At 40.7% G+C, this 24,624-nt stretch overlaps 1 protein-coding gene across 6 annotated transcripts in view; it reads left to right on the top strand.

The window, feature by feature from the left end:
• CES5A (carboxylesterase 5A) overlaps positions 1-8,315 on the top strand; it is a 35,245-nt gene extending 26,930 nt beyond the window's left edge. For all 6 annotated transcript variants that reach the window (XM_070262955.1, XM_070262954.1, XM_070262958.1 and 3 more), the window contains 3 exons: positions 5,663-5,812; positions 7,651-7,723; positions 7,803-8,315. In XM_070262955.1, coding sequence (XP_070119056.1) covers positions 5,663-5,812; positions 7,651-7,723; positions 7,803-8,034 — 455 coding nt within the window. In that variant the 3' untranslated portion in view covers positions 8,035-8,315. The remainder of the gene's footprint in view (positions 1-5,662; positions 5,813-7,650; positions 7,724-7,802) is intronic.
• Positions 8,316-24,624: the final 16,309 nt, after the last annotated feature.

Below are 24,624 nucleotides of genomic sequence, written 5' to 3'. Positions count from 1 at the left end.
ATTCTATGTTTAATTTTTTGAGGAATGGTCATATTATTTTCCACTGTGGCTGCAGCATTTTGTATTCCCACCAGCAATGCATAAGGGTTCCAATTTCTCCACATCCTCATCAGCACTTATTTACTGGTTTTTTGTTTTTATAAAACCCATCCTAATGGGTGTAAAGTGGTATCTCCTTGTGGTTATGATTTGCATTTCCCTAATGATTAGTGATACTGAGCACCTTTTCATATACTTGTTGGTCATTTACATGATTCCTTGGAGATATATCTATTCAAGTTCTTTGCCCATTTTTGAATTCAGTTGTTTGTTGTTGTTAAGTTTTAGGAGTTCTTTGTACATTCTAGATATTAATCCCTTGTCAGATATATGACTTGAAAATATTTTCTTCCATTCTACGGACTGCCTTTTTACTTTGTTGGTAGTGTGCTTTGAAGTTTTTAAACAAACAATACATTGTTAAATAATCAATAGGTCAAAGAAGAAATCACAAGGGAAATTAGAAAATTCTTTGAAATGAATGAAAGCAAAAACATAGCAAACTGAAACTAATGGGACACAGTAAAAGCAGTGCTTAGAGGGGTATTTATTGCCATAAATCCATGCATTATAAAGAAGAAAGATCTCAAATCAATAGCATAACTTTTCACCTTAAGGAACTAGGAAAAGAAGAACAAAGTAAAAACAAAGCAAACAGAAGGAAGAATATTATACAGATTAGAACAGAGATCAGTGAAATAGAGGACAGGAAATTAATAAAGAGGGTGGTTGAACCCAAAAGCTGGTTCTTTGAAAAAATCAACAAAATTGAAAATCTTTTAGCCAGACTGACCAAGAAAGAAAGAAACAAGACTCAAATTGCTAAATTTAGGGTTGAAAGTGGTGACATTACTACAAACATTACAGAAATACAAAGGATTATAAGAGACTACTATGAACAATTGTATGGCAACAAACTAGATGAAATTAGAAAATTACTAGAAACACACAAACTACCAAAACCAACTCAGGAAGAAATAGAAAATATGAACATACCTATAACAAATAAAGACATTTAATCAGTAAGCAAAACTTGCCAACAAAGGAATCCCAGGACCAGCTGGCTTCACTGGTGAATTTTAATAAATATATAAAGAAGGACTAAAATCAATTATTCTCAACTTTTTAAAAAAGTGAAAGAGGAGGGAACATTTCCTAACTCATTCTCTGAGGCCAATATCACCCTGATAGTAAAGCCAGACAAAGACATCACAAGAAGAGAAAAATACAGACCAATATCCCTTATGAGTATAGATGCAAAGTCCTCAAGAAAATACTAGCAAACTGAATATAGCTGCATATTAAAAGGATTACATACTATGACTAATTGAAATTTATCCCAGGAATGCAAGGATGGTTTGACATATAAAAATCAATCAATATAATATACCGTATTAATAGAATAAAGGAAAAAACCCCACATGATTATCTTAATAGATGCAGAAAAAGCATTTCACAAAATCTAACACACTTTCATGATGAGAACACTCAACAAACTAGGAATAGAAGAAAACTTGCTCAACCTGATAAAGGGCTTCCATGAAAACCCACAGCTGATATTTTACTTAATGGAATTAGACTGAAAGTTTCCCCTCGAACATCAAGAAGAAGATAAGGAAGTCTCTTCTTACCACTTCTATTCAACCTTGAACTAGAAGATCCAGCCAGATCAATTAGACAAGAAAAAAAATTAAAATCAGTCTAAACTGTAAAGAAAGAAGCAAAACTATCTATTCATAGATGACATGATCTTATATATAGGAAATCCTAAAGAATTCACAAAATGAGTTTTAGGGCTAACAAGCAAATTTATCAAAGCTTCAGGACACAAAATCACTATACAAAAATGAATTGTATTTCTCCACACTAGCAATGAATGATCCAAAAGTGAAGTTAAGAAAACAACTCCATATAGAATAGTATTAAAAATAATGAAATACTCAGCAATAAATATAACCAAGGAGCTATGAGACTTGTACACTGAAAACTGCAAAGCATTGTTGGAAGAAATTCAAGAATAAGTGGGAAAACATCAAGTGTTTATAGATTGGAAGACTTAATATTGTTAAGATGGCAGTACTCCTGAAATTCAATGCAATCTCTATCAAAATGCCAACTTCCTTTTTCGCAAAAATGGACAAACTGATCCTAAAATTCATATGGAATTTCAAGGGACCAAAAATAGACAAAATAATCTTGAAAAAAAGGAGTAAAGTCAGAAGATTCACACTTTTAGATTTCAAAACTCAGTCCCTACAAAACAATGCCAATCAAGAGGGTGTAATACTGGCGCAAGGATAGACGTATAGATCAATGGAATAGAATTGAGATCCAGAAATAAACCTATTTATCTATGGTCAGTTGATTTCAATAAGGCTGTCAAGACCATTTGATGTGGAAAGAATAGGCTTTTCAACAAATGGTGCAGGAATCATGGATAACACATACAAAAGAATGAAGTTGGACCCTACCCTCATATTATATACAACAATTATCTCATAGTGGATCAAAGATCTAAATGTAAGAGCTAAAACTGCCAACTTGTTGGAAGAAAACATAAAGGTGTGAATTTCCATTACCTCAGATTTGGCAATGGATTCTTAGACTTAACATGAAAAGCATAATGAAAAAAGAAAAAAATAGATAAAATGGACTTCATCAAAATTAAAAATTATTGTGCATCAAAGGGCAATACAAAGAAACTGAAAAGACAACTCAAATATTGGGAAAAAAAATCTGCAAATCATATATCTGACAAGGGCCTATTATTCAGAATATATAAAAGACTCTTACAACTCAACAACAAAAAACACAAACAATTCAAAATGGGTAAAGGATTGATTGGACATTTTTCGAAAGAAGACATACAAATGGTTAATAAGGACGTGAAAAGATGATCAATATTATTAGCTATCAAGGAAATGCAAATCAAAACCACAATGAGATACCACTTCACACCCACAAGGGTGGCTATAATAAAAGAACAAAAAACAAAAAAAAATGGAAAATAACAAGTGTTATCGAGAATGTGGAGAGACTAGAACCCTCATATACCGCTGGTGTGAATGTAAAATGGTGCACCTGTTGTGGAAAACAGTTTGGCTGTTCCTCAAAAAGTTAAACATAGGGCCAGCCCCGGGGGCCTAGTGGTTAAGTTCTGCACCCTCTGCTTCAGTGTCCTGGGTTCGTTTCCCAGGCGTAAACCTACACCACTTGTCTCTCAGTGGCCATGCTGTGGTGGTGTCTCACATACAAAAAGAGGAAGATTGGCAACAGGTGTTAGCTCAGGTTCAATCTTCCTTAGCAAAACGGGGAAGATTAGCAATAGATGTTAGCTCAGCAGGAATCTTCTTCAGCAAAAAGACAAAACAAAGAGAATTACCATATAACCCAGCAATTCCACTCCTAGGGATATACTCAAGATAAGTGAAAACGGATGGTCAAAAAAAATTCTACATGGATGTTCACAGCAGCCTTATTCAGAGTAGCCAAAAAGTAGTAACAACACAAAGGTCCATCAACTGATGAATGGATAAACAAAATGTAGTATCTACATACAGTGGATTATTATTTTGTCATAAAAAGAAATGAAATATTGATACATGCTACAATATGGATGAACCATGAAAACATATGCAAAGTGAAAGAAGCCAGCTACAAAAGGCTGCGTTTGTACAAAACTACTTTCTGTGTCTCTGGATTTGCCTGTGGTTTTCAGGGGCTGGGGGAGGGGCAAGTGATGAGTGACTGCTTACTGGGTCTGGGGTTTCTGTTTGGAGTGCTGAAAATGTTCTGGACCTAGATAGTGGTAGTGGTTGCACAATATTCTGAACGTACTATAATCTATTGATTTACACACTTTGAAATGGTTAAAATTGTACATTATGTGTATTTTACCTGAAAAACAATGCTATTAAGAAAATGAAAAGGCAAGCCACAGACTAGAAGAAAATATTCACAATTATCTGACGAAAACATTATATCTAGAGAAAAAGAACTCTTACAGGTCAATAATGAAAAAAATAAACAATCTAATTACAAATAGGTAAAAGGCTTGAAAAGACACTTCACAAAAAATATATATGAAAGCCAAAAGCACTTGGAAAGGTGCTCAATATTGTTAGTCATCAGGAAAATGCAAAGTAAACCCCAAATGAGGAAACCATTTGCACTTACTAGAATGGCCAATGTTAAAAACACAAACTATACCAGGAAGTATTGCCAAGGATGTGTAAAGTTCAGAACTTTCATGTACTCCTGTGGGGAATGTAAAATGGTACAGCCACTCTGGAAAACTGTCAGTTTCTTCTAAAGTTTAATGTGTAGCTACTCTATTACTCAACCATTCTACTCTTATGTATTCATGGGAGAGGAGTGAAAGCATTTGTTCTTACACAAGACTTACATATGGATATCCATAGCAGCTACTTCATAATAGCCTCGAACTAGAAAGAACCCGAATGTCTCTCATCAGATGAATGGATAAATAAATTGTGGTATATTCAGGCAATACTTGGAGATAAAATGGAATCAACTCTCGATACATGCAACAATGTGGACGATTCTCAAAAACATTATGCTGAGCAAAAGAAGCCAGACATGAAAGAGTATATATAGTGTGTTATTCCATTTATGTGGAGGTCAGGAATAGGCAAGATTAATCCATGGTGATAGGAATGAAAACATTGATTATCTCTTGGTAGAGTGATTAGAAGGAGACATGAGGGAACTTTCTGGGATGTTGGAAATGTTCTGTATCCTGATTGGAGAGGTGGTTATGTGAATGTATATACATTTGTAAAAACTTACCAAACTGTGCACTTAAAACTTGTGCTTTTTATTGTCCATAAATGATACTTCAATTAAAAAAGAGAAAGAGAGAATGAGAGGAGAGGAAGCATAGAGAGTGAGTATAAGGCAACTGTATTGTGGGGGTTTGCTAGAAGGGATTTAGAGAAATAAGACAGTAATTGGAGGAGAAGCTGAGACAAAGAGTAAGCATGTTTGTGTGTGTCTGTGTGTGTGTCTATGCATGTGTAAGTGTGGGCATGCATAAGTTCCTGTGTGCACGTGTGTTTGTGTGTGTGTACTTTAATAGGAGACTTTGTAAGCTACAAAGCTTACTTACTACTTGTTTGCTACTCATGGTGATGACCCAGCAGAGAAAAATGGATCATGCAGAGAAAGAGCAGGGGGTAATTACAGTGCAAAGACCATTAGTATAAGACAGCTGAAGAAATGCAGGATGCAGAGAGCATCTTGGAATCAGGGAATAACTTTGTTCCCTTTGTCTTCAGACAGTTGAACCAGAGTCAGCGAGAGGAAGTCACAGAGAGGAAGATCTTGGCTCAGTATGAAAGGTTTCTTAGAGAGGTAGAACCATTGCTCTATCAGGCTACTGTGAGGGGTAGTGAGCTCTTTGTCACGGGGTGTGAGTGCTGCTGTAGCAGGAAACTCTAGCCTCAAATGAGGAAGAGGGAAGTTAGCTTGGTTCAGATTGCCTCTTGTCTCTGGGCTGTCCCACCCATGGGTCTGTGAATCCAGGAGCAGATGGATGGGCATGCAAGGCGGGACCCTGCTCCACCCTGCAAGCCTGACATGATTCCTTTCCTAATTTCTGCAGATGCTGGTGCATCGGTCTACTTCTACGAGTTTCAGCATCGGCCCCACTGCTTAAAGGACATAAAGCCGGCTTTTGTCAAAGCAGATCACTCTGATGAAATTCGTTTTGTCTTTGGAGGTGCCTTCCTGAAAGGCGACGTTGTCATGTTTGGTAAGGAACTGGCCTCAGCGGCTCCTGCCCTTGCAGAAACATGAGCTTGGGATTAGCTGGGGAGAAGACACTCCTCCCTACTGAGCACGAAGTCCCTTACCTGCCCCAACACTATGCAAGGGCCTGAGAGGACTGCTGGGTTGGATTTAATCTACTGATTACAGAGACAATCTTTCCCTAGAAAATGCCATCCACTAGCATCTTTAGAAACCAAGATGAAAAAGAGCTGCCAACAGTTGCTTGATGAGTGTTTCTCTTTGTACTAAAGCCTATTGGGGTGAGCAATTAGGGAAAATTAGAACCACTTTCTTCTTTTTCTCCTACCTCTGGTCTCACCTTCCCTGTGTAACCAAACAGTGGGTTTGTCTCTTGGTGCGTGTGGAGCCAAAAAGCACAACCAAGGCAGAAGTAGGTGAAGAAGGGTTTATTGCTTGCACAAGCAATGGGGAACAGCAGGGATCGCTCCCAAAGCACTGTTTTCCCAGCCCAGGTCCAATGGAGACTATACACAAGGGAGCAGAGGATAACAGGTTTATTTGTAACAACCACATAACAACTGTGTTTATCTAGGGCACATGGGTAGCAGGTAAACATGTTAGTATATACATCTCATGATCTAAAAATGGCTGTTTGGACCCTCCCAGAGGAGGAGAATTTAAGATGCCAGTGAGTTTAGATAACTTTAGAATGCTTGGGGTCTTGCTGCAAACATGTGAATTTCTCCGCAAGATTGCAACATCTGCGAAACATGGACATCAGTCTCTGCAAAACATGACACATAGTTTCTTCTTGTCTGAAAAACATTTGACAGATCTTGTTAGTTGTTGACCAGATCCTCAGTAACCCTTTCTTTGCCTGGTCACACCTGCACTTCCAAGAATACCCATGAGGCTATCACCTAGGGCTTTGAAAGGTAAGAACCATGTTTTTCATAATTCCAGCCCAAAGTGATCTGGATCCAGATGATCTATTGTAAATGCATGTGAACTGTTACTATGAGGTTAGTTCACTTATTCCTGAATTTATGACCTGTTCTGCGCCTAAAATAATAAGCCAATCAGATGAGGTTATCAATAGAAAAAATTATAGGAACTGCACATAGGAGGTTTTTGCTAAAATATTTAGCTAAAAAAATTAGACAAAACAGGGTCTTACCCAGTTCATGCTGGCCTCCTGACAATGAGGACAGAGCTTCTCAGATAGAGTATGAATTTATAGGCTTTACAAGTGACAATGTGGGACTATCTCCTAGATACAATTTTAGTAAAAAGAGAAAGGTGCAGAATACGTTTCCATATTATCCTGAGTATGTAAAAGGTATCTCCTTAAACACTTGCACATGTCTAGCCTGCCTTCGGAGGGTGCTCAAGAAGCTGGTAACAATCCTTGCCTCTGAGGCTGGGAACTGGGTGTCTGCAGGGAAGAGATGGGAGGGAAACTTATTTTCATTAGATTCCTTTCCTGCATTTTGGATTTTGTACTTTGAGCAAGTATTACTTTTTCAAGTAAAGAAATACAATAATTAATTAGTTCTTTGAGGGAGATAGAGCAATAGTCTCTGTCTCCGAGGCACCTGCAGCCTCATGAGAATGGCTGGAAGAGCACTGGGGGGACAGGGAAGACGTGTGTCCAGCCTCTGACACTTGGAAGCCAGGACTCCTTGGGCAAGTCATGGCTGCTCTGAGCCTCAGTATCTGCATGGACAAAATGAACACAGTGACTCGGTAGGCTGGTGAGGATCCAAGGGGAGGAGAGTGTGCAAGTGATTCGTCACGTGTGGGGCACCTCGGCGTCTGGGAATCATGGTGAGAGTCAGATTTTGTGATTATCTGCTTCAGAAGGAGCCACAGAGGAGGAGAGATTGCTGAGCAGGAAGATGATGCGATACTGGGCTAACTTTGCTCGCACTGGGTAAGAAGACCTCCTGGCTTCGCCCACAAGCAGGTGTCTGAGGATGAAAACCTCATCCCTTTTCTGCTCTCACTTCCAGGGATCCTAACGGGGAAGGCCTGCCTCTGTGGCCGGTCTACAATAAGACCGAGTGGTACCTGCAGCTGGACCTGAATGTGAGCCTGGGACAGAGTCTGAAGGAGCTGGAGGTGGAGTTTTGGACGGAAACCCTCCCCCTGATAATGTCCACTTCCGGGGCGCTCCTCAGTCCTCTCTCCTCCTTAGTCTTGCTGTCTCTGCTCCTGCCTGCCTTTTTCTCTTTTGCTCCTTAAAGAAGTTATCTCCATGTGATTTCCATTTTCCTTCTCCTTCTGCAATTTCTCCTGCAATCATTAGCTTCATTCTAAGTTTAGCTACTTTGTGGAATCAGTTGCATTTGCTGATGTTTTATGGACTGGAGATGATTCTTAGGGAATTCTTTTCAACATCGAAAAATGCAGTTTGCCTGGAAGGGTACCAGATTTCTACAGTAAATCTGCAGAAGGGCTGGCCCATTATTGGGCATAATCATGATGTTGTTACTCATATGAAATAAATCATAATGTAAAATATACACAGGGGAAAGAATTTAATTCTGTGATGAAGACTCCCTGATTCACCCCCAGGATCCAGGATGAAGTAGATTTTCTATCAGGGAAGCTGTCTGTGTGTTACTGAAATATGAGTCCTCCAGCCCCAATCCAGGTGGGTTTCAGCCACAAGCCAAGCACGGATGTCCTGAACATCACTGGCTTGAGCTGGGCTCTTCTCTGGCTCAGGAGTTATGTGGGGGAGGGAGAAATGCTGGAGAGCCTCCTGCTCAGCGATAGAAGTCAGATGTCTCCAAGGTCAGGAACCCAGAAGTTGAATGCCAGGCAGCAAGGTCAGTTCAGGGACACCGAGGAGAAAAGATGTTTTTGACCCTGATGGGGTCGATGTTAATCCGTCATTCAATAGATCTACATTGGGCATCTGATGTGTTCCAGACACGAATGGTGAATAAAGAAATGCTCTTCACTAAATGGTTAGCAAACAGACAGAAAGGAAACATTCACACAAGCGAACATCTTATGATGTAAAATTGATAAGTTCGCCCAGGAAAAGTAAGGTGTTTTAAGAAAGTGTAGGGCCGGCCCTGTGGAGCAGCGGTTAAGTTCGCACGTTCCGCTTCTTGGCGGCCTGAAGTTTGTCAGTTTGGATCCTGGGTGTGGACATGGCACTGCTTGGCAAAAGGCATGCTGTGGTGGGCATCCCACGTATAAAGTAGAAAGAAGATGGGCATGGATGTTAGCTCAGGGCCAGTCTTCCTCAGTAAAAAGAGGAGGATTGGCAGTCGTTAGCTCAGGGCTGATCTTCCTCAAAAAAAAAAAAAAAAAAAGTGTAATGGGGGAACTGAATTTAGGTTGAAGTGTTAGGAGATTCTCCCTGAGAAATAATTTATATTAAAAAGGACTAACTAAAGTTACCCAGATGATAGGTGGGGAGAATGTTGTACATACCATCATTGAAAGGATGCACTCTCACTTCTTATATCCATATCATCCCTATTATATCCATGCCATCCCTATCATATCCATATCATCCCTATTATATCCATGTCATCCCTATTATATCTGTATCACCAATATAACGCCCGTATAATGCACCAGGATAATTAGTTTTCCTTTGTGATTGCCCCAGGATTACACATGAGGAGCACAGAGGATGTCAGTAACTTAGAGTCCTCTGGATCAGAGATCTCCAATCATAGCCTGAATCTGGCCCCCAGGAGTGTTTTGTTTAGCCCACACAATGTCAAAAATGCCTTGTAATTAGTTTCCAGCTAAATTTAAGTTAGGGAAATTTCACGTTACCAGCCATATTTCCAGCTTCTCCACCTTAAAAAATCTGGCCACATTGGAGTTGCATTCACGGATGGTAACCAGGGTTTCTGACAGCCCATACAGCTCTTTTGTGCAATTAGAGGGTGCCCTTCCCTCTAAACACTCTACAGACATCTTCCAGGAAACTGCCATTGATAAATGTCAACATCTATGATGTGAATGACACCTCCTCTGGAGTAGTGCCCTCATGCAGTGCACATCCTGCACGACTGTTCCCAGTGATAACTGATCTACAGGAACTGAGTATTGGCTGCCCGTTTACAACGGCATGAGCTCTCAACTTTCCACAGTCCTCACTATTCCCTTTGTCTTTCTCCTGGCCTATTTCACTCACTGATATTACCTGATCCCTCCAGGTATTTAAGTTTGGACCCCTGACCTCTCATTTTACAGTAATCTGTGGAATGGTGAAGGGAGTCACCCAGCATCACTCACTGAGTTAGCAGCAAGTCCAGACCAGACCTTGAGTCTCTTGTTTCTCCAGAGCAGGACTCTTCCTGCCGAGCTGCCTGCCTCCCTCAGCAGATGGTCCAAAGCTGTTGATTGTCTCTGGCTTAGGTGGCTGTGGGAGGGGAGGATCGGGGATGCTTGGGGCACTGTAAGGCTCTAGGAAGAGAGACCAGACCAAGTGCAAGCAAGCTGGGAATTCAGTTTCCTCTGCAGCTGCAGAAAGCTAAGGTCTACATTGATATTTGGCAAAACTAACAGCTCGAAAACAACACATAACTCATTTAAAAAAATACCATCATACTAAATGACATTATACCTATGATTTATGTCCTTTTCAGTCCCAGCATCTTCAAATAAGGGTCTAAATTGAATAGGTGTCTTACAAGAGGGAGCATGTTTCTAAGTCATGCTGATACAGGGCCCTCTTCCATCATTGTTCCCGTCCACATGTAATCAGATGTTTTATTGAGTTGAAGTTGAAATATCAATGCCACTTGGCATCCTGCTTTTTCTCATTGAATTCAGGGTTTTCTGTGGGCTGTAAGAGGAGACTCACTTGGAGGAATTTCCTAAATTCCAATGCCCAGGACCCTCCCCAGTCCAACCGAATCAGAATCTTCTGGGATGGGACCTGGAAATCCGTATTTTCAGTTTTCAGGCTTTCAATGCACACCCTGATTAAGAACTGTTGAGTGTTAACAATGTGGCATAAGCATTTTCCACGATGCTAGAGGGTTTTCCAAAAATCAGCTTTCATCTCTGCCTGATGAGGATCCATCACAATCTCTTTAGCCACCAGCTGCTCCTGGACACTCATGGGCATAATTTGATGAGCACTTTTGGGAATGAGTACTTTTACTTTTAAAATGATTTCTGGCATTGGAATTGCAGGAGAAGATGGACCGGGGCAAAGGTCATGCCATTTTCAACCTGTCTCCTTGTGTTCTACACATTCACTTCCCTAAAGGGTCCCCTCACTTCATCCTCCTCAGCAACACAGGTGCTTGTATGTCAGTCGCCTCTGCTTTTCCATCATTGTAAAACATAAAATATTTAATTACTTCTATAGTGTATATTAAATAACTTATTTGTTCACAGAATATTCTCTCTTTCTTTCTTTCTTCTTTTCCAAACAACCTTGGGCCTGAATCACTAAATCAACCAAAACAAACTTTGGAGACGACCCAAAATCAGTGTTTGCCTGTGAGTGTCGTAATGTCCAGCAGAGGGCAGCATTACAAAGGAAAAAAAGCTCCCCTCCATCTGAGGCTCCTGGGGTGCTGATGTGATGCTGTAGAGCTTGAACGGAAAAGAAAACCACGGGAAACAGCACCGTTCATCATTGTCCACGTTCCCTGTAACATCTGGAAAGGGGAAACGTACAATCCATCACCTGAAAAGTCTGACTGAAATGACTAGACTCACAGGCAGAACAGAGGTTGGGCCAGCAGTCTTTTTCTTTCCTAATTTGCCTGCCCCACCCCGAGGTCCAATTTGCCTCCCTCTGAGCCTGTAGCCCTGGCTGCAAGTCAGGGGCTTCCCCTGGGCAGAGGTGGGGAGGGAGGGAGGTGGGCTGAGGCCCTGCACCTGGGAAGCTGCCCTGCCTGGCGCACCTCAGGTAACACATCTACAGGGTAAGCTTCCCTTCCCCCAGCTCAGACAGACCCACTGGGTCATGGCCCTTGTGCTCTGCTGAAAGTATGTGTTAAGGGTGTGCCTCATGTTAGTCCCAGGGAAGGAGGAGCAGGGAGAGAGAACCTAACTTGGCACTTTCCTGGCCCATAAAAGGGAATTTGTTGACAGAGATATTGCTGTCTGTCTGGATGAACTGGAACTCAAGTTGGGGCATAAAGGATGGATAGGGGGATAAAGGCCAGGAGAGGTGTGGTGGCAGCATGGCCATGAATGTTCAGTGGTGGTGAGGGAGCTAGCCCAGTGGCAGCATAGCTGGTATTGACAAGTTTTCTGGAGCACCCTGATGGCTTAGAGGAACAGCTTTTATACCTTGACCTGTAGGAAACAGATTTCTTTCTTTACAGAGGGATCATTGATAATGAGTTTATCTCCCAATCTAGCTATCAGTCCATGTACCCATCCATCCATTCATCCATCTATCATCTAGCCATGTCTGTCCATCTACCTATCCATCCATCCATCTATCCATCCATCCATTCATCTATCCATCTATCATCTATCTGTTCCTTGATCCATCCATGTATCTATCATCTATCTCTATCTATCCACCTACCTATCTATATCTACCTATTATCTCTCTCTCTATCTGGGCCCCTTGATACAATTACACTCGAAACTCTCTTTACCTCCTAGACTTTTCATATACAAGAGCCAATGTATTAAAGATGTACTTTAGGTAAGTTTAGGTAGGATTCTTGTTCGTACATACAATAGAGTCCTGATGGAAATAATTGCACGTTTGACTATTTACATCTATTCTACTTCTATAATTTATATAGTCCTTGGTAATTTTATCTATAACAATCTTCTCTCCTCTATTAAATAATAAGTTCTTAAGATATGGTACAGGTAGAAGTCTTTGAGCTTTTAGTGGATATAATACACAAACAAAAAAGTGTACATGTATATATATACATATATATATATATATATATATATATATATGTATATATATATACCCTGTGTCTTTTGATTGGAGCATTTTGTCCATTCGCATTTTAAGTAATTGTTGATGGATATGTACTTACTGCCATTTTGTTAGTTGTTTCTGGTTGTTTTTGTAGTTCTTCTCTGTTTCTTTCTTCTCTTCACCTGTTCCTTTGTGTTTTGATTTTTTTCAGTGTTATGTTTGAGTTTGGGCACGGGGCCCTCAGTGATATTCCTCCCTGCTGCAGATCACGGCATCAGGGGCGGGGTTCCCACTGACGCCATGTCTCCGTCTCTCCTACCCGTCTCTGTGTGGTTCCTCTGCTGCTTGTTGTGAAGAAGCTGTTCAATCAGACCTCAGTTCTTCTTCAGGAAGAATTGCTCTATGTGTAGGTGGAGGTTCAATGTGTCTGTGGAAGGAGATGATTGCAGGGCTTCCAATGCTGCCACCTTTGACCCTGTGTCCTCATTACTGTAAATTTCTTTGCTTAGTGTTACTACATGCAACAATTGATTTACAAAATTGCATTCCAGAAAATAAGTTACTCAATGGGAAAAGTGGACCATTGGTGGCCAGTGACTAATATAAATGCAAGAACAACCTTGTCCACCATCATGGCCACTAGGTAGGTGACCACGCATTGGTTTCAAGTGTCACTGTCACTGCAGCCATTTCCTTGAACTTCAGGGAACTTTTAGACACTCAGATCTCTGGACAGAAATCACATCACGTTGACAATGCCAAGGCCCTTCTGATGCTCTGTTGTAATCAGGGGATGAGATTCCCTGGATTCAGTCCAATTCATGGACTGGCAGAGGCAGAGCATCTGTAGGCAAATTGGCCTTGGGGCAAATCTCAGACAGGAGAGTTGCACTCCCCATGTGCATAGATGGGGATATCTGCACCCCGCTTTCACGGGTCCTGCCTTCATTTTGAATCCCTGTGTCTGGGCCCTCCATCCCCCCTCTTCTTTGACTTTCACTTTGCTCGAAGAGCAGTTGTCATTACTCTGTGCATCTCCCAGCTTCCAAAACGCTTACATTCTGTTTGTCCATGTGGGCTTGTGTCTTTAAAGACTTTATTTTACTGCTCTTTTAGAATAACTTGGGGAGCGAGTAGAAATGATGAAAATGTCTAATCCTTCTTTAATAGGAAGTGGCAAATTCTGTTTTTTAATGAACATTAAAAAACAATATTATCTATATTTCTTCATTTTTGACAACTGTATAACATCCCATAGTAGGAATACTTAATAAATTCTTTAACCATTTACTGTTGCCAGTCACTGAGGTTTTTCATAGCTTTTACCACTGTCAATATCACTGAGGTGAGCCATCTGGCACATACATCTTCCAGAATTGTTCCTGGAGATGAATAGATAGGACAACAGAGATGCCCTTCTTAAGTTTTTGGTTTGATTTTGCCAAATTGCCCCCACACAACTTGTAGCAGTTTATCTCCGCATCAGTGGTGAAAGTTCCTGTGTTTCCATACTCTTGCCAATACTTGGCATGACCACTAAAATAATAATTGTACGGATCCTTTCCAATTGGATAGGCACTTTGAGCATCTGGTTTTGATTTCAGCCTCTCACTGTTCATTCTTATTGGGATGTTGAAATGACATTTTACATGTGCATAGCTTGAAAGGCCCTTGGAACCTGGTGATGGGATGGAGGACCGTGGACTGACTCATCCTCCCACACACACTCTTGTGCCCGCCCCCAATGTGCTCCTGACCTGCTTCCATAGAAGGACGACTAGGACAGAACAGACAATCATTTGGGGGATCTCAGAGGGTTACAACTTCTCCGTGGCTTCTGTGACCTTCGAAAGTGAGAACTAAGGGCCAGCATCATAGACAATAGGGTCTGGCAAAACTTTGTGCAGTCTAGTATTTTGGAGCCCAAAGAAAAAATAATTGTGTCATTATTCTTGCTGAGGCCTCGGGGAGTCCAAAAGGCTGAGTTCTTGCACGCAAACAGCTTAGCTATCTTTGGAAAGAAGAGCTCACCTTCCACCCTTCCATCGAGTGTGTGGGAGGTTCCTTTTCAGAGTGACCCTCTTGGCCTCTCCAGTGGTTTGCCTGCTTCTGCCACGTTCTAATTTCAGAAACGCCCTTTTTATCTTGTCAATCCCTGGATTAAAGCCTTTCAATAGCTCCCCATTGCCCAGGGTGAAAGTCAGCTTTCCTTAGGTTAGCATTCAAGCCCTTGCTCCTTATTCACTCATCCAGCCCCAGTGACCTCCCCAAAAAGCCCCCAACCCACCTTGCACCACTGCTAATGTTCTCTGTTGCCTGCTCCTCCAAATCTCACTCCCCTGTTAATGCCCAATACAATCAGGAGACATCACAGGGAATATGGGGCATTATATACATAAACTTTCAGGATAAGAAAACACATAAAGCCTTCTCTAGTTGAGGTCACTGTATTCCCCCAGATGTCTGTAATAATAATTTGAGTTTGCTGAGCCCTTTCCAGAATGTAATTAAATCTTAACTTTTCTGGGACTAGATGTTTACCTGTCTTTCTGATCCACCCATTTATGTTCTTTACTCATAAAAGGCTGAAAGAAACCTTTAGAGAGTAGACCTAGCAAATAGGGACTGGGTTTACCATCAGGCTCTTGGAATTTAAATCAAAGAAATACAAAAGCTCAGTGTTTACCAAAGTGTAGTAAACTTATTCTCAGAGTTGTGCAAGATCATTTTAGATGGCATGCAAACAAACTTTCAAGCATTCATGTAGTGGTTATGCATTTGCATTGCTGTGTATTAGAAAAAATCCCTCCTATCAAATCCAGGATTTAATGGGTTCTTTGTGATGAGAATTGCTAGCTGTCCATTAAAGTCTGTCCTGCCTTCTTTGGCGCACAACACCACATTTCCCAGCCTTCCTTGCAATTAGATTGGCCAGGTGGCTAAACTCTTACCAGTGGAATGTGAGCGGTAGTAAGGAGGGCCACATCCAGGTCTGACCCCAAATGCACCCTCCTGCTCCGTGTTCACTTCTTCATGCTCCTCCCCTCTTCAGTTGACTGGACTCAACACCCATAACAACATTAGAAACCATGAGTTAAAGATGGCAAAGCCACGTGGTTTAGATCAGTGATCTACAAGTTCTGTCCTATGAGCCATATCTGGCCCACCACTTGATTTTAAAATAAAATTATATTAAAACACAGCCATGCCCACTTGCCTAGGTATTGTCTATGCTGCCTTTGCTATGACAGCAGAGTTGAGGAGGTGCCACAGAGACCATATGACTCTTAAAGCCTAAAATATTTACCATCTGGCCCTTTACACCACCTCCTGGTTAGGTCCCTGAATGACCGTGTGGAGGACAGCCACTTTGTTGACCTGACAGCACTGCAGTTCTTTACATCAGCAGGAAACAGGTCCCTGAAATTCTGGGCCCATTTGCTCCCACAGTTTACCCTACTCTCACAGTACATTCTTACTCAGCAGGAGCCAGACTAGGCAGTCCCATGGGATCACCTGATGCAGATGACCTGACTGCCAGTTGTTAGTGCCCGACAGGATGACCACTTCTGCCCATGGGGCAGTGCTCCCCTCCAGGACTCACCCCCAGGCCAAAACTTCCCACAGGTGATCTCCCTTACTCAGTCCTACGACCAGATGGATCCCAGGGGGTCTGAACCCCTAATTACAGCCCAGCATCAAGGGTCTTGGGAGGGGTGAATATAATGAGATTTCTGCTCATTGATCTGAGTATCGGAAGGAAGAAGGTCTTTGAAGTTCGAGAAAAGGGCTACAGTAACAATGACTCTCAACAAAGGCAATGTCTGGTCACTTAACTGGCAGTCACGATGGTGGACAACGTTACCCCTGCCCTTATGTTACAAAGTGACATCAATGGTCCTCTTTTCCCATTGAGCAACTTAGTTTTGGTTATATGCTTTTGTAAATCAGTTAGAGGGGTAATTATGTTTCTTTCTTCACTTTTTATTTTTACTATCCTTTTAGTTTTTAAATATACGATGACACATTTTCCACGCTTACCTTTAATTCACAGTAAGTTATATCAGTCTTCCTTTTATGGAAATAGTGTGAAATTTTCTTTCTTTTTTTTTTTTTATCATGTTAGCATGATCTCAATGCGCAATTTTTGTTTTTAAAGATTGGCACCTGAGCTAACATCTGTTGCCAATCATTTTTTTTTTCTTTTGTGTCTCCCCAAAGCCCCCCAGTACATAGTTGTACATTCCAGTTGTAGGCCCTTCTGGTTGTGCTATGTGAGATGCTGTCTCAGGGTGGCCTGATGAGTGGTGCCATGTCTGGGCCCGGGATCCAAACCAGTGAATCCCTGGGCCACCGAAGTGGAGCGCACAAATGTAATCCCTTGACCGTGGGGCTGGCCCAGTAAAATTTCCTTTGTGAATGAGTGTATAAAAGTACAAAGAATGAACTCATTTAAGAAAAACTGCTAATAATAGTACAGATGGTATGCTGATACGGTAAAAAACATGTTAGTATGAGAATAACTGAGGTTCCAAAAACACTGCTTATGTCTGGGTTGCACTGGAAAATATCATAGAATTCTAGTTTCACAGAATGTTGATCAAGGGTGGACTTTGCATGAGAGATCACCAACCCGTAGCCTCCCCCACTTCTCACCTCCCCATTCCCAGAAAGGAACCCCAGATATCACCCAGTGGGGTTCCCTGACCTCTGGTCTCTCAGTGCATTGCTCTCCACCATGAAGGCTCTGCCTGATTAATCCCATGGTTAACAGACAAAGTCAAGTGAAGGGCCCAGTAGGACAGGGGCTCATGCTAGTTCAGTGCTTGTTCTCCAGATACCTACTGAATGAATTGATGGAGATGGAGAGGTTTGGGGAGCTAATTTGGAGCCTCCAGAGGTGTCTTCTCTCCTAAGACCTGTCCAATCACTTAGGAGTTAAGGCCAGTTCCTAGGATTTTAGTCTTCAGACCATGCAGTTCCACCTGGGATAACTTCTGGAGTTCCCCGAGGCAAAAAAGGTAATCCCAGTCACCTTCCGCTGAAACAAGAAGAGCTGATTCGCTTACAGCTAATGTGAGGCAGGGAGATTACACATGTTAAGTAAAACTGAGCTCTGGCTTTAGGCTTCACAGACATCAACCTCTCCCATCACTTCTGTAAAGTCATCATGAGCCAGGAATCGGCTTCCAGGCTTCAGCCAGACAGCAAGGTCTGGGAGCGGCCCCCTCTGTTTGTAGGATTGGTTGGTATCACAAGGAGAGATGTGATTGAACATTGGAGTTGGGAAAATAATTCATCCCTGACTTTTATATTTTGCTAAGTCAGCACCCTAGAATCTTCATAGGCTAAGAGGCAGGGCTGTGTTCCCAAGTTGCAAAGGTCAGCTGCCCAGGGTAAAGGCATGATTGTTATGCCTTAACAGGTGTGTGTGTGTGTGTGTGTGTGTGCCCGCGCGCGCGCGCTAAGTGATTAGAAACAGCCTTGTGGTCTGCTATGGGAACCACCCAGATTGTCCCCTGTGGATAGAGACAGGGGTGCTCTCCATTGCGGTGTGCTTTATGACCCGGGTTTCTTTCCTGGATAAAAGTAAGGGAGGAACACAGGCTGGGTCAGTCTTTACAGAAGCAATGAGCTCTGGGGACTGACTCTAATGCTGTCACAGAGTCTTCACCCCACCACTGGGCTCCCTCTCTGGCCTGCCACGTTGTCTAGAAGTAGTGCAAATGAGCATCCCTTTTTGAATCTGCGTCTCCAGAAGCTTTGTTTCAGCTTTTAAATAACAAACTTGAACTGAGTTCATTCTGCAGTTCTTATTGGCTTTATTCAGCAATTTATAATTGGGCAGCATCCCATCTGGCAGATAGAAAGTAGCTCTGAAGAGCCGTACAAAATGGAAAGACTTGTATAGGCAGAAAAAGGTGGGAAAAGGAAGTTACTAGCAAAGAGAGGACTTTTTGGGGAAAGGTCACCTTCCTTTAGGGGAAGGCAGGGGCCTTTCAGGCGGATGAACTCACTAGTGCTGACCTTGTATTTCCTGATTGACTGGTGTAAGATTCCGCTTTTGGGAGAGGTTGTAACTCTAATTGTTAGGTATTAAGTCTTGGTTGATTGGTGAGTTGGGCTTAGCCCAGGTGATTTCATTTTGGGCCAGTTGTGTCCTGTTTAACAATCTCTGCTTCTGACCAGACTCTCAGCTGAGAGATGTGATCAGATTTAACAGACTTGCACGACTCCCAGCTGCTGCTCTGAAGTTCTCCCATTTTTGAAGTTCCCTGTGGGGTAGTTACAGGTCATGACCTCTTTTTGCTGGATGTCTGTAGTATTTACAGGTCACGACTTTGGGCTCACATTTTTTTCAAGTGGGTCATTCTTTTCATTTTTTTTCCTGATGTTCCAGTCTTAGGGAGATCACTTGCCTGGTGGTGAGAAGCTGCAAACGTGCATTTAATGCTTTGAGAAACACAGTGCACCAGGGATACTAATACTATTATGTTCATCATAAGCAGCATCCTGCCCAATGGTGGAGTGCACTTCGATGCCATGGTCCCCAAGGCCCAAACCAATCAAAATCAAATAAATCAAAGAAAGACCCCATTGGAGGAATTGCTTTCTTACGCCAATTGCCTTGTTCACTAATGTTATGTAGCTGTTTCAACTTCCCCAAAGTGTTAATCCAGGGGCAGCAAGTGATGGTGTTCACAGCACAGACACCTCCTTGTTCAGTTTAAAAATAATCAAGGCTATTCTGTTATCAAGAACAATCTTGGCCAGAGAATCTAGGGATTTTTTTTGTATAGCTATTTCTTGAGTGGCAGATTCTGCAATATTTTCAAGACTTAAGGTTTCTGATCGTAGCCTCCTTTGTACTCACTCCTAAGCAGAGAAGTAGGGCCCTACCAAAGGAAGTGAATGTCAAAGCATGAATGCTTCCTGGTAGGTCTTTCTTATCTTAACGACATAAACGCAGGGGAGTTGACCAATGAGGTGTCTTTAGTTGGTTGGTAAACAGTTGGGGGCACAGTTAGATAACCTAAGAGGCATTGTCTGGTTATGCATCAGCTGTCCTTTCAGAGGACCAAGGAGAATGATAACTCCCACAAAAATAAATCCTGTCAGGGCCAAACCATCCCCACTAAGGTGGCACTGTTAAGGATTCCATTTGCAGAGATTGTTGCATTTGCCTGTTCAAACCGAAGGTCAGTTGGGTTTTCAGTGCATTCAGGAAGTAAATCTCCTAACCTGCAAGAAAATGTTTTTCTAAATTCCCTGTCGATTTAGGTACTGGTGATGAGATGTTTTCGTGGTTGTGGGTAGATCTGATTTGGATACTGATAAGAATGTGGCAGTGCAAATGTCATGGACAGATTGGAGTTTTTGATGACCAGTCCAGCAGTCTGAAAGGTCATCTCCCTTGCAATGGCAGTGGAGATACGGATGATGGTGTTATCTTTCCAGCCAATGGCCGAGTAAAGGAAAGAAAGACAAGAAGAAAGGGTTTCATGCTTAGATAAAGTAAGAAGTCTTGATTCATTGTCTTGGGTGAAAGCAGTATACCTTGATGTCAGCTACATCTTTCCTTAACCAGGGTGATTTGGAGGTCTCTAGTGTTTGCACAGGACTGATATCAGGTGGAGCCTTCTCGAGGTGTGAGATGGGTACCTGAGGTTCAATGCTTTCTTGTTTGCAGCGGTGTCCGTGGTCAGGAGCACTTGGTAAGTTCCTTTCCATGAGTCTCGTTTTTGCCAAAACATGAGAGTAAAACAATAGCTGTCTGTAAGTAACAACAGACCTAAAAAATGCCCACTGTTAAAGATCAGATGAGAGCTCACTTGATAAGGAAATGTGGTTATTTCTGTGACATGCTTTATTTTAAGATAACTGGAATTATGACTGATAACATTATACCAGGACATATCAGATTTCCAGGAATTTCATACAATTTTTAGAACATTTATATTAATAACATGTACTCATATAAATATAATGTAGTTACTACTTCTTATTTGATAATGCTTGCCATGCAATTTAATATGTCAAATAAGTCTAATTAGTTTAATGTCTCTTTTTCTTCATAAGGAGAGAAAACAAATCCTTTGAGATGTTCCAGGGGCCCTCTGGAAAAATCTCAAATCTTTTTCAGTTCAAAAAGACATCATTTAGAATTTGATTTTTCTGAAGTTGGTCAAAAATATCAAAAAAATTTAAAACACTTGGTCAAATAGGCTCATAAGTCACTGTGAAAGCATACTTAGTTATCTGTTTAACCATGGTAACAATTAAAGACTTTGTAGGCAAAAACAGAAAGTTAAATAGTTTTTAAAATACTTAGCTCTATTAATAGAGGAGACTCAGTTTCTTAATCAATCAAATACCTGATATAGACAAGATAAAACACAGGAAATTCCTTTGATAAAACCCAGAATCTTTGTTTCCTAGGCAGTTTAATTTAAAAGGGAAACGAAAACCTTTCTCAATCTCTTATCAGGAGCAGACCAATAGTCCTAGAAAACTTTGTTCTTTTATCAGAGAGAAGACCAATTCTAATCTTGTTCAGTGTACTTTTGATATTAAAATTCATTCACTCATCTTTTTAAAAACTTAGATATATTCCAATCTTAGCCAGCTTGACCATACCTATCATTCTTTTCCCAAGATTACTTTTGCACAAAACTTCTATAATTTTGTCCTATATATACTTTTTCTTTTTCCTCATTTTGAAATAACCATCCTCAATTTAGGGCAAAATTACTTTCTTTTACCTCAAGAAAAATGTATCTCCCTTCCTCATACCTTCTCTTACTGAAAACACACATCTTACCTTCTTTGCATGCAGAGATGTTTCCCTTATTATTTCTAGTATGTTTAATGACATATATTACAATTCTTATTCCTTAAAAGCCTTAATTTCCAGTGAAAATTAAGGAGTAAACAATTGTAGATTGTCTGTTCTGCCAGCATGCATTAGATTGGCAAATTTATTAATACTGTTTTGTGCTGCATCACAACATTTTATTCAATAACAGATGGCATATATGATGGTGATTACATATGGGTATAATGTAACTGAAAAATAACTATTGCCAGTGACATCATAGTCAATGTAATGTCATAGCACAACGCACTACTCATGTGTTTGTGGTGATGCTGGTGTACACAAGCCTCTTGTGCTGCCAGTCATATAAATGGATAGCCCATACAATTATATATAGTACACAATACTTGAGAATAAAAATAAATGACTGTGACTAGTTTATGAATTTATTCTTCTATACTTTTTCTCATTATTTTAGAGTGTATTCTTTCTGCTTATAGAGAAATTTGCTATAAAACAGTATGCTGTATTATGTCAGCAGCCACTTCATGATCTTGTGTTTACCACATCTCTCGTTTGCATCTATCCTCTTGTTTTTGATTTAGTCTAGTGTTTTCTTGTTTATCAAGACGCCCTAGGCATACAAAATCCATAGATAACATTTCAAGTAAGAGGTCCTATCAAGTGATTGACCCGAAAAAAACTTTAAAAGTAATTATGGACTAGAATGTTGGAAAATTAGTGATGGTTATTGTTCTCCAGTCAGGCATGCCCCATTCCGCCATAGCTATGGTCTTGAAGAACAAGAACAAAGTGACGGGAAGCTGTTAAAGGATCTGCTACATTGAAGGCAACGAGACTAACACAATTTCAAGAAGGGCCTATATCCATCATGGAGAAACTTCTACCTGAGTTGAAAACCAGATACAGAAGCGTCCCTCTCTCAGTGCCATGACGATCACAGCCAAAGCATAAATTTATTCAGCTCTTGAAGGAAAAGGCTGGAGCTGATGCATATTAAATTTACTGCTAGCTCTGAGTGGTTTAAACAACTCAAGGATTGGTATTCCTCACAAAATGTGAAAGTGAGTGGTGAGTCTGCAAGTGCTGATGTGAAGGCAGCTGAATAATTTTTGGAAATTCCAGATAAGGTGATTGTGGAGGAAAATTACTTGCCATAGCAAATATTCAATATGGATGAAAGCTCCCTAGTCTGGAAAGGAATACCTGAAAGGGCTGTCATCCATAAGGAGGCCAAGTCAATGCCAGATTTCAAGGCTTTTAGGAAAGGATAATAGTCTTGCTTGAGGGCAATGTTGCAGGCTACAAATTGAAACCCTTTGTGATCTGGCAGCGTAAGCACCCAGGGCCTTCAAGCACATCCATAAGCACACACTGCCAGTGTACTACAGGAGCAATGAGAAGTCAAGTAACCAAAAAGATTTGGGGAAACTATTTAAGTAGACATACCATATAATATAAGTATTGCTGAGAAGTTCTCCTAAAAACTCTTATCTCACTTATAAGTATATAAATCATTGCTCCCCGAAATTATGTGTAGACTAACCACGAAAAATTCTTGAGATATTAGACAAAGTAAGCCATCATTCTGTTATTTTTCTTGGTGACGAATTTTGTAACGGACATACTGTGAGATTTTTGACTAGTAAACCCAGGTAGAGAAAAAGTTTATGTGTGCATTATATTTAATCCTTATAACTCTGAAGACATATCTAATTTAATTAAACCAACAAACTTAAACTAGCTTTAATATCCGATATATTCCCAGATCACATGAACCTGAAAAGCCTTTGGGTTAATTCCTATTATATTTCTGTGAATATTAGGAATACTTAATTTAGCACTAGTTTGTGTTTAACCAATTAAGTAGAGCTAGTTTACAAGTTAATTTTAGGAATACCATCTGGAGGTAGAAAAATATCATACGTCTATAACATACATACATAGACATATATAAACATTCAGACAAACATAAACAGAGATCTTACAGCTTTTGTCTGAAAGTCTTATCCATGATACACGTATGATAATACCAAACTCACTAGTTATGAAAGAAGTTGGATCCAAATTTTGTTTCTGGCAGATGGAATAAATTTAGGTTACCTGCTCAAATGGCTAAAGCTTTTTACAAATATTTGTGGAGAAGATGATTAAGATTTTTCATTTGCCTAAGTTGCAAATAATCTTTCCCTATTTTGTTTTTCTTCTGATAAGAATTTCCTCCTTGAAGTTTGCATTTCAAAAACATGACCTAGATAGTGTTCCTGGAGAAGACCAGGTAGCATATTTCTATCTCAAAGGCAAAGGAAAAGAATGCAACTTCCTCCAAGAAGGATGTTTGTTTTCTGAGGTTAGAATTTTTATACTATTTGCAAGCCTCTTGAGAGAAATCGGGGAGTTTTTGGGATTGGTAAAAAGGATAGGTAGACTTTGAATTGCTCCTAGAGCTGCATTTCTGGTTTTGCAAAGATTTGTAAGAGAAGGACGGGTGCTTTTAGTTCTTCAAGGAACTGGGTTGCAGCTGAAAACATATCAAGGGCCTAATCGGCCTGTGCGACCATGCTATCTCCACATTGCTCTTTCTTTTATTATCTGAAAGACTATTTCCAAGCAGGATGGAAATCAAAAGATTTTCACGTTCTGGATTTAGAACTTTGCTTTTGGAATGTTGTTCTCTTCCTGTTGGTACATTTAGTGTCGGGGGTGAGTCCTAGGCAAAGTTTCTATCAGTCTCTGAATATCAACTTTAGTTTTGGTCAACTTTTGACATTAGAAATACTTGAAAAATCCTTTCAAATATCTTGCCAGTTTTCAGCTGGAACAAACAGTAAGTATTTTGGCAGTATTGATCAACCCCCATGGACCCAAGGGGCATCCCTAAAGAGGATACAAAAGAACCAATGGGTCAGGATCTGGACAAGTAGGTGCAACATGAAATTTTATTTTTCTCTCTCAACTGGGCACTGCCGAAAGAGATTCAGGAGAGCTGACCCTGGTAAGAATTCTCACCCTTTGCTGGCTTCTGTCAGTTTTCCCAGGATCCCTTCTGTAGGCTCTAGTATCTACTAGAATTTAGCAAATTTTGTGTAATTTCAATTTTAGTTTCTCT

This window comes from Equus caballus, chromosome 3 (genome assembly GCF_041296265.1).
Source record: "Equus caballus isolate H_3958 breed thoroughbred chromosome 3, TB-T2T, whole genome shotgun sequence".
NCBI classification, from domain to species: Eukaryota; Metazoa; Chordata; class Mammalia; order Perissodactyla; family Equidae; genus Equus; species Equus caballus.
The sequence above is the reverse complement of the archived record's forward strand: the minus strand, read 5'-3'. Positions and strand labels throughout refer to the sequence as shown.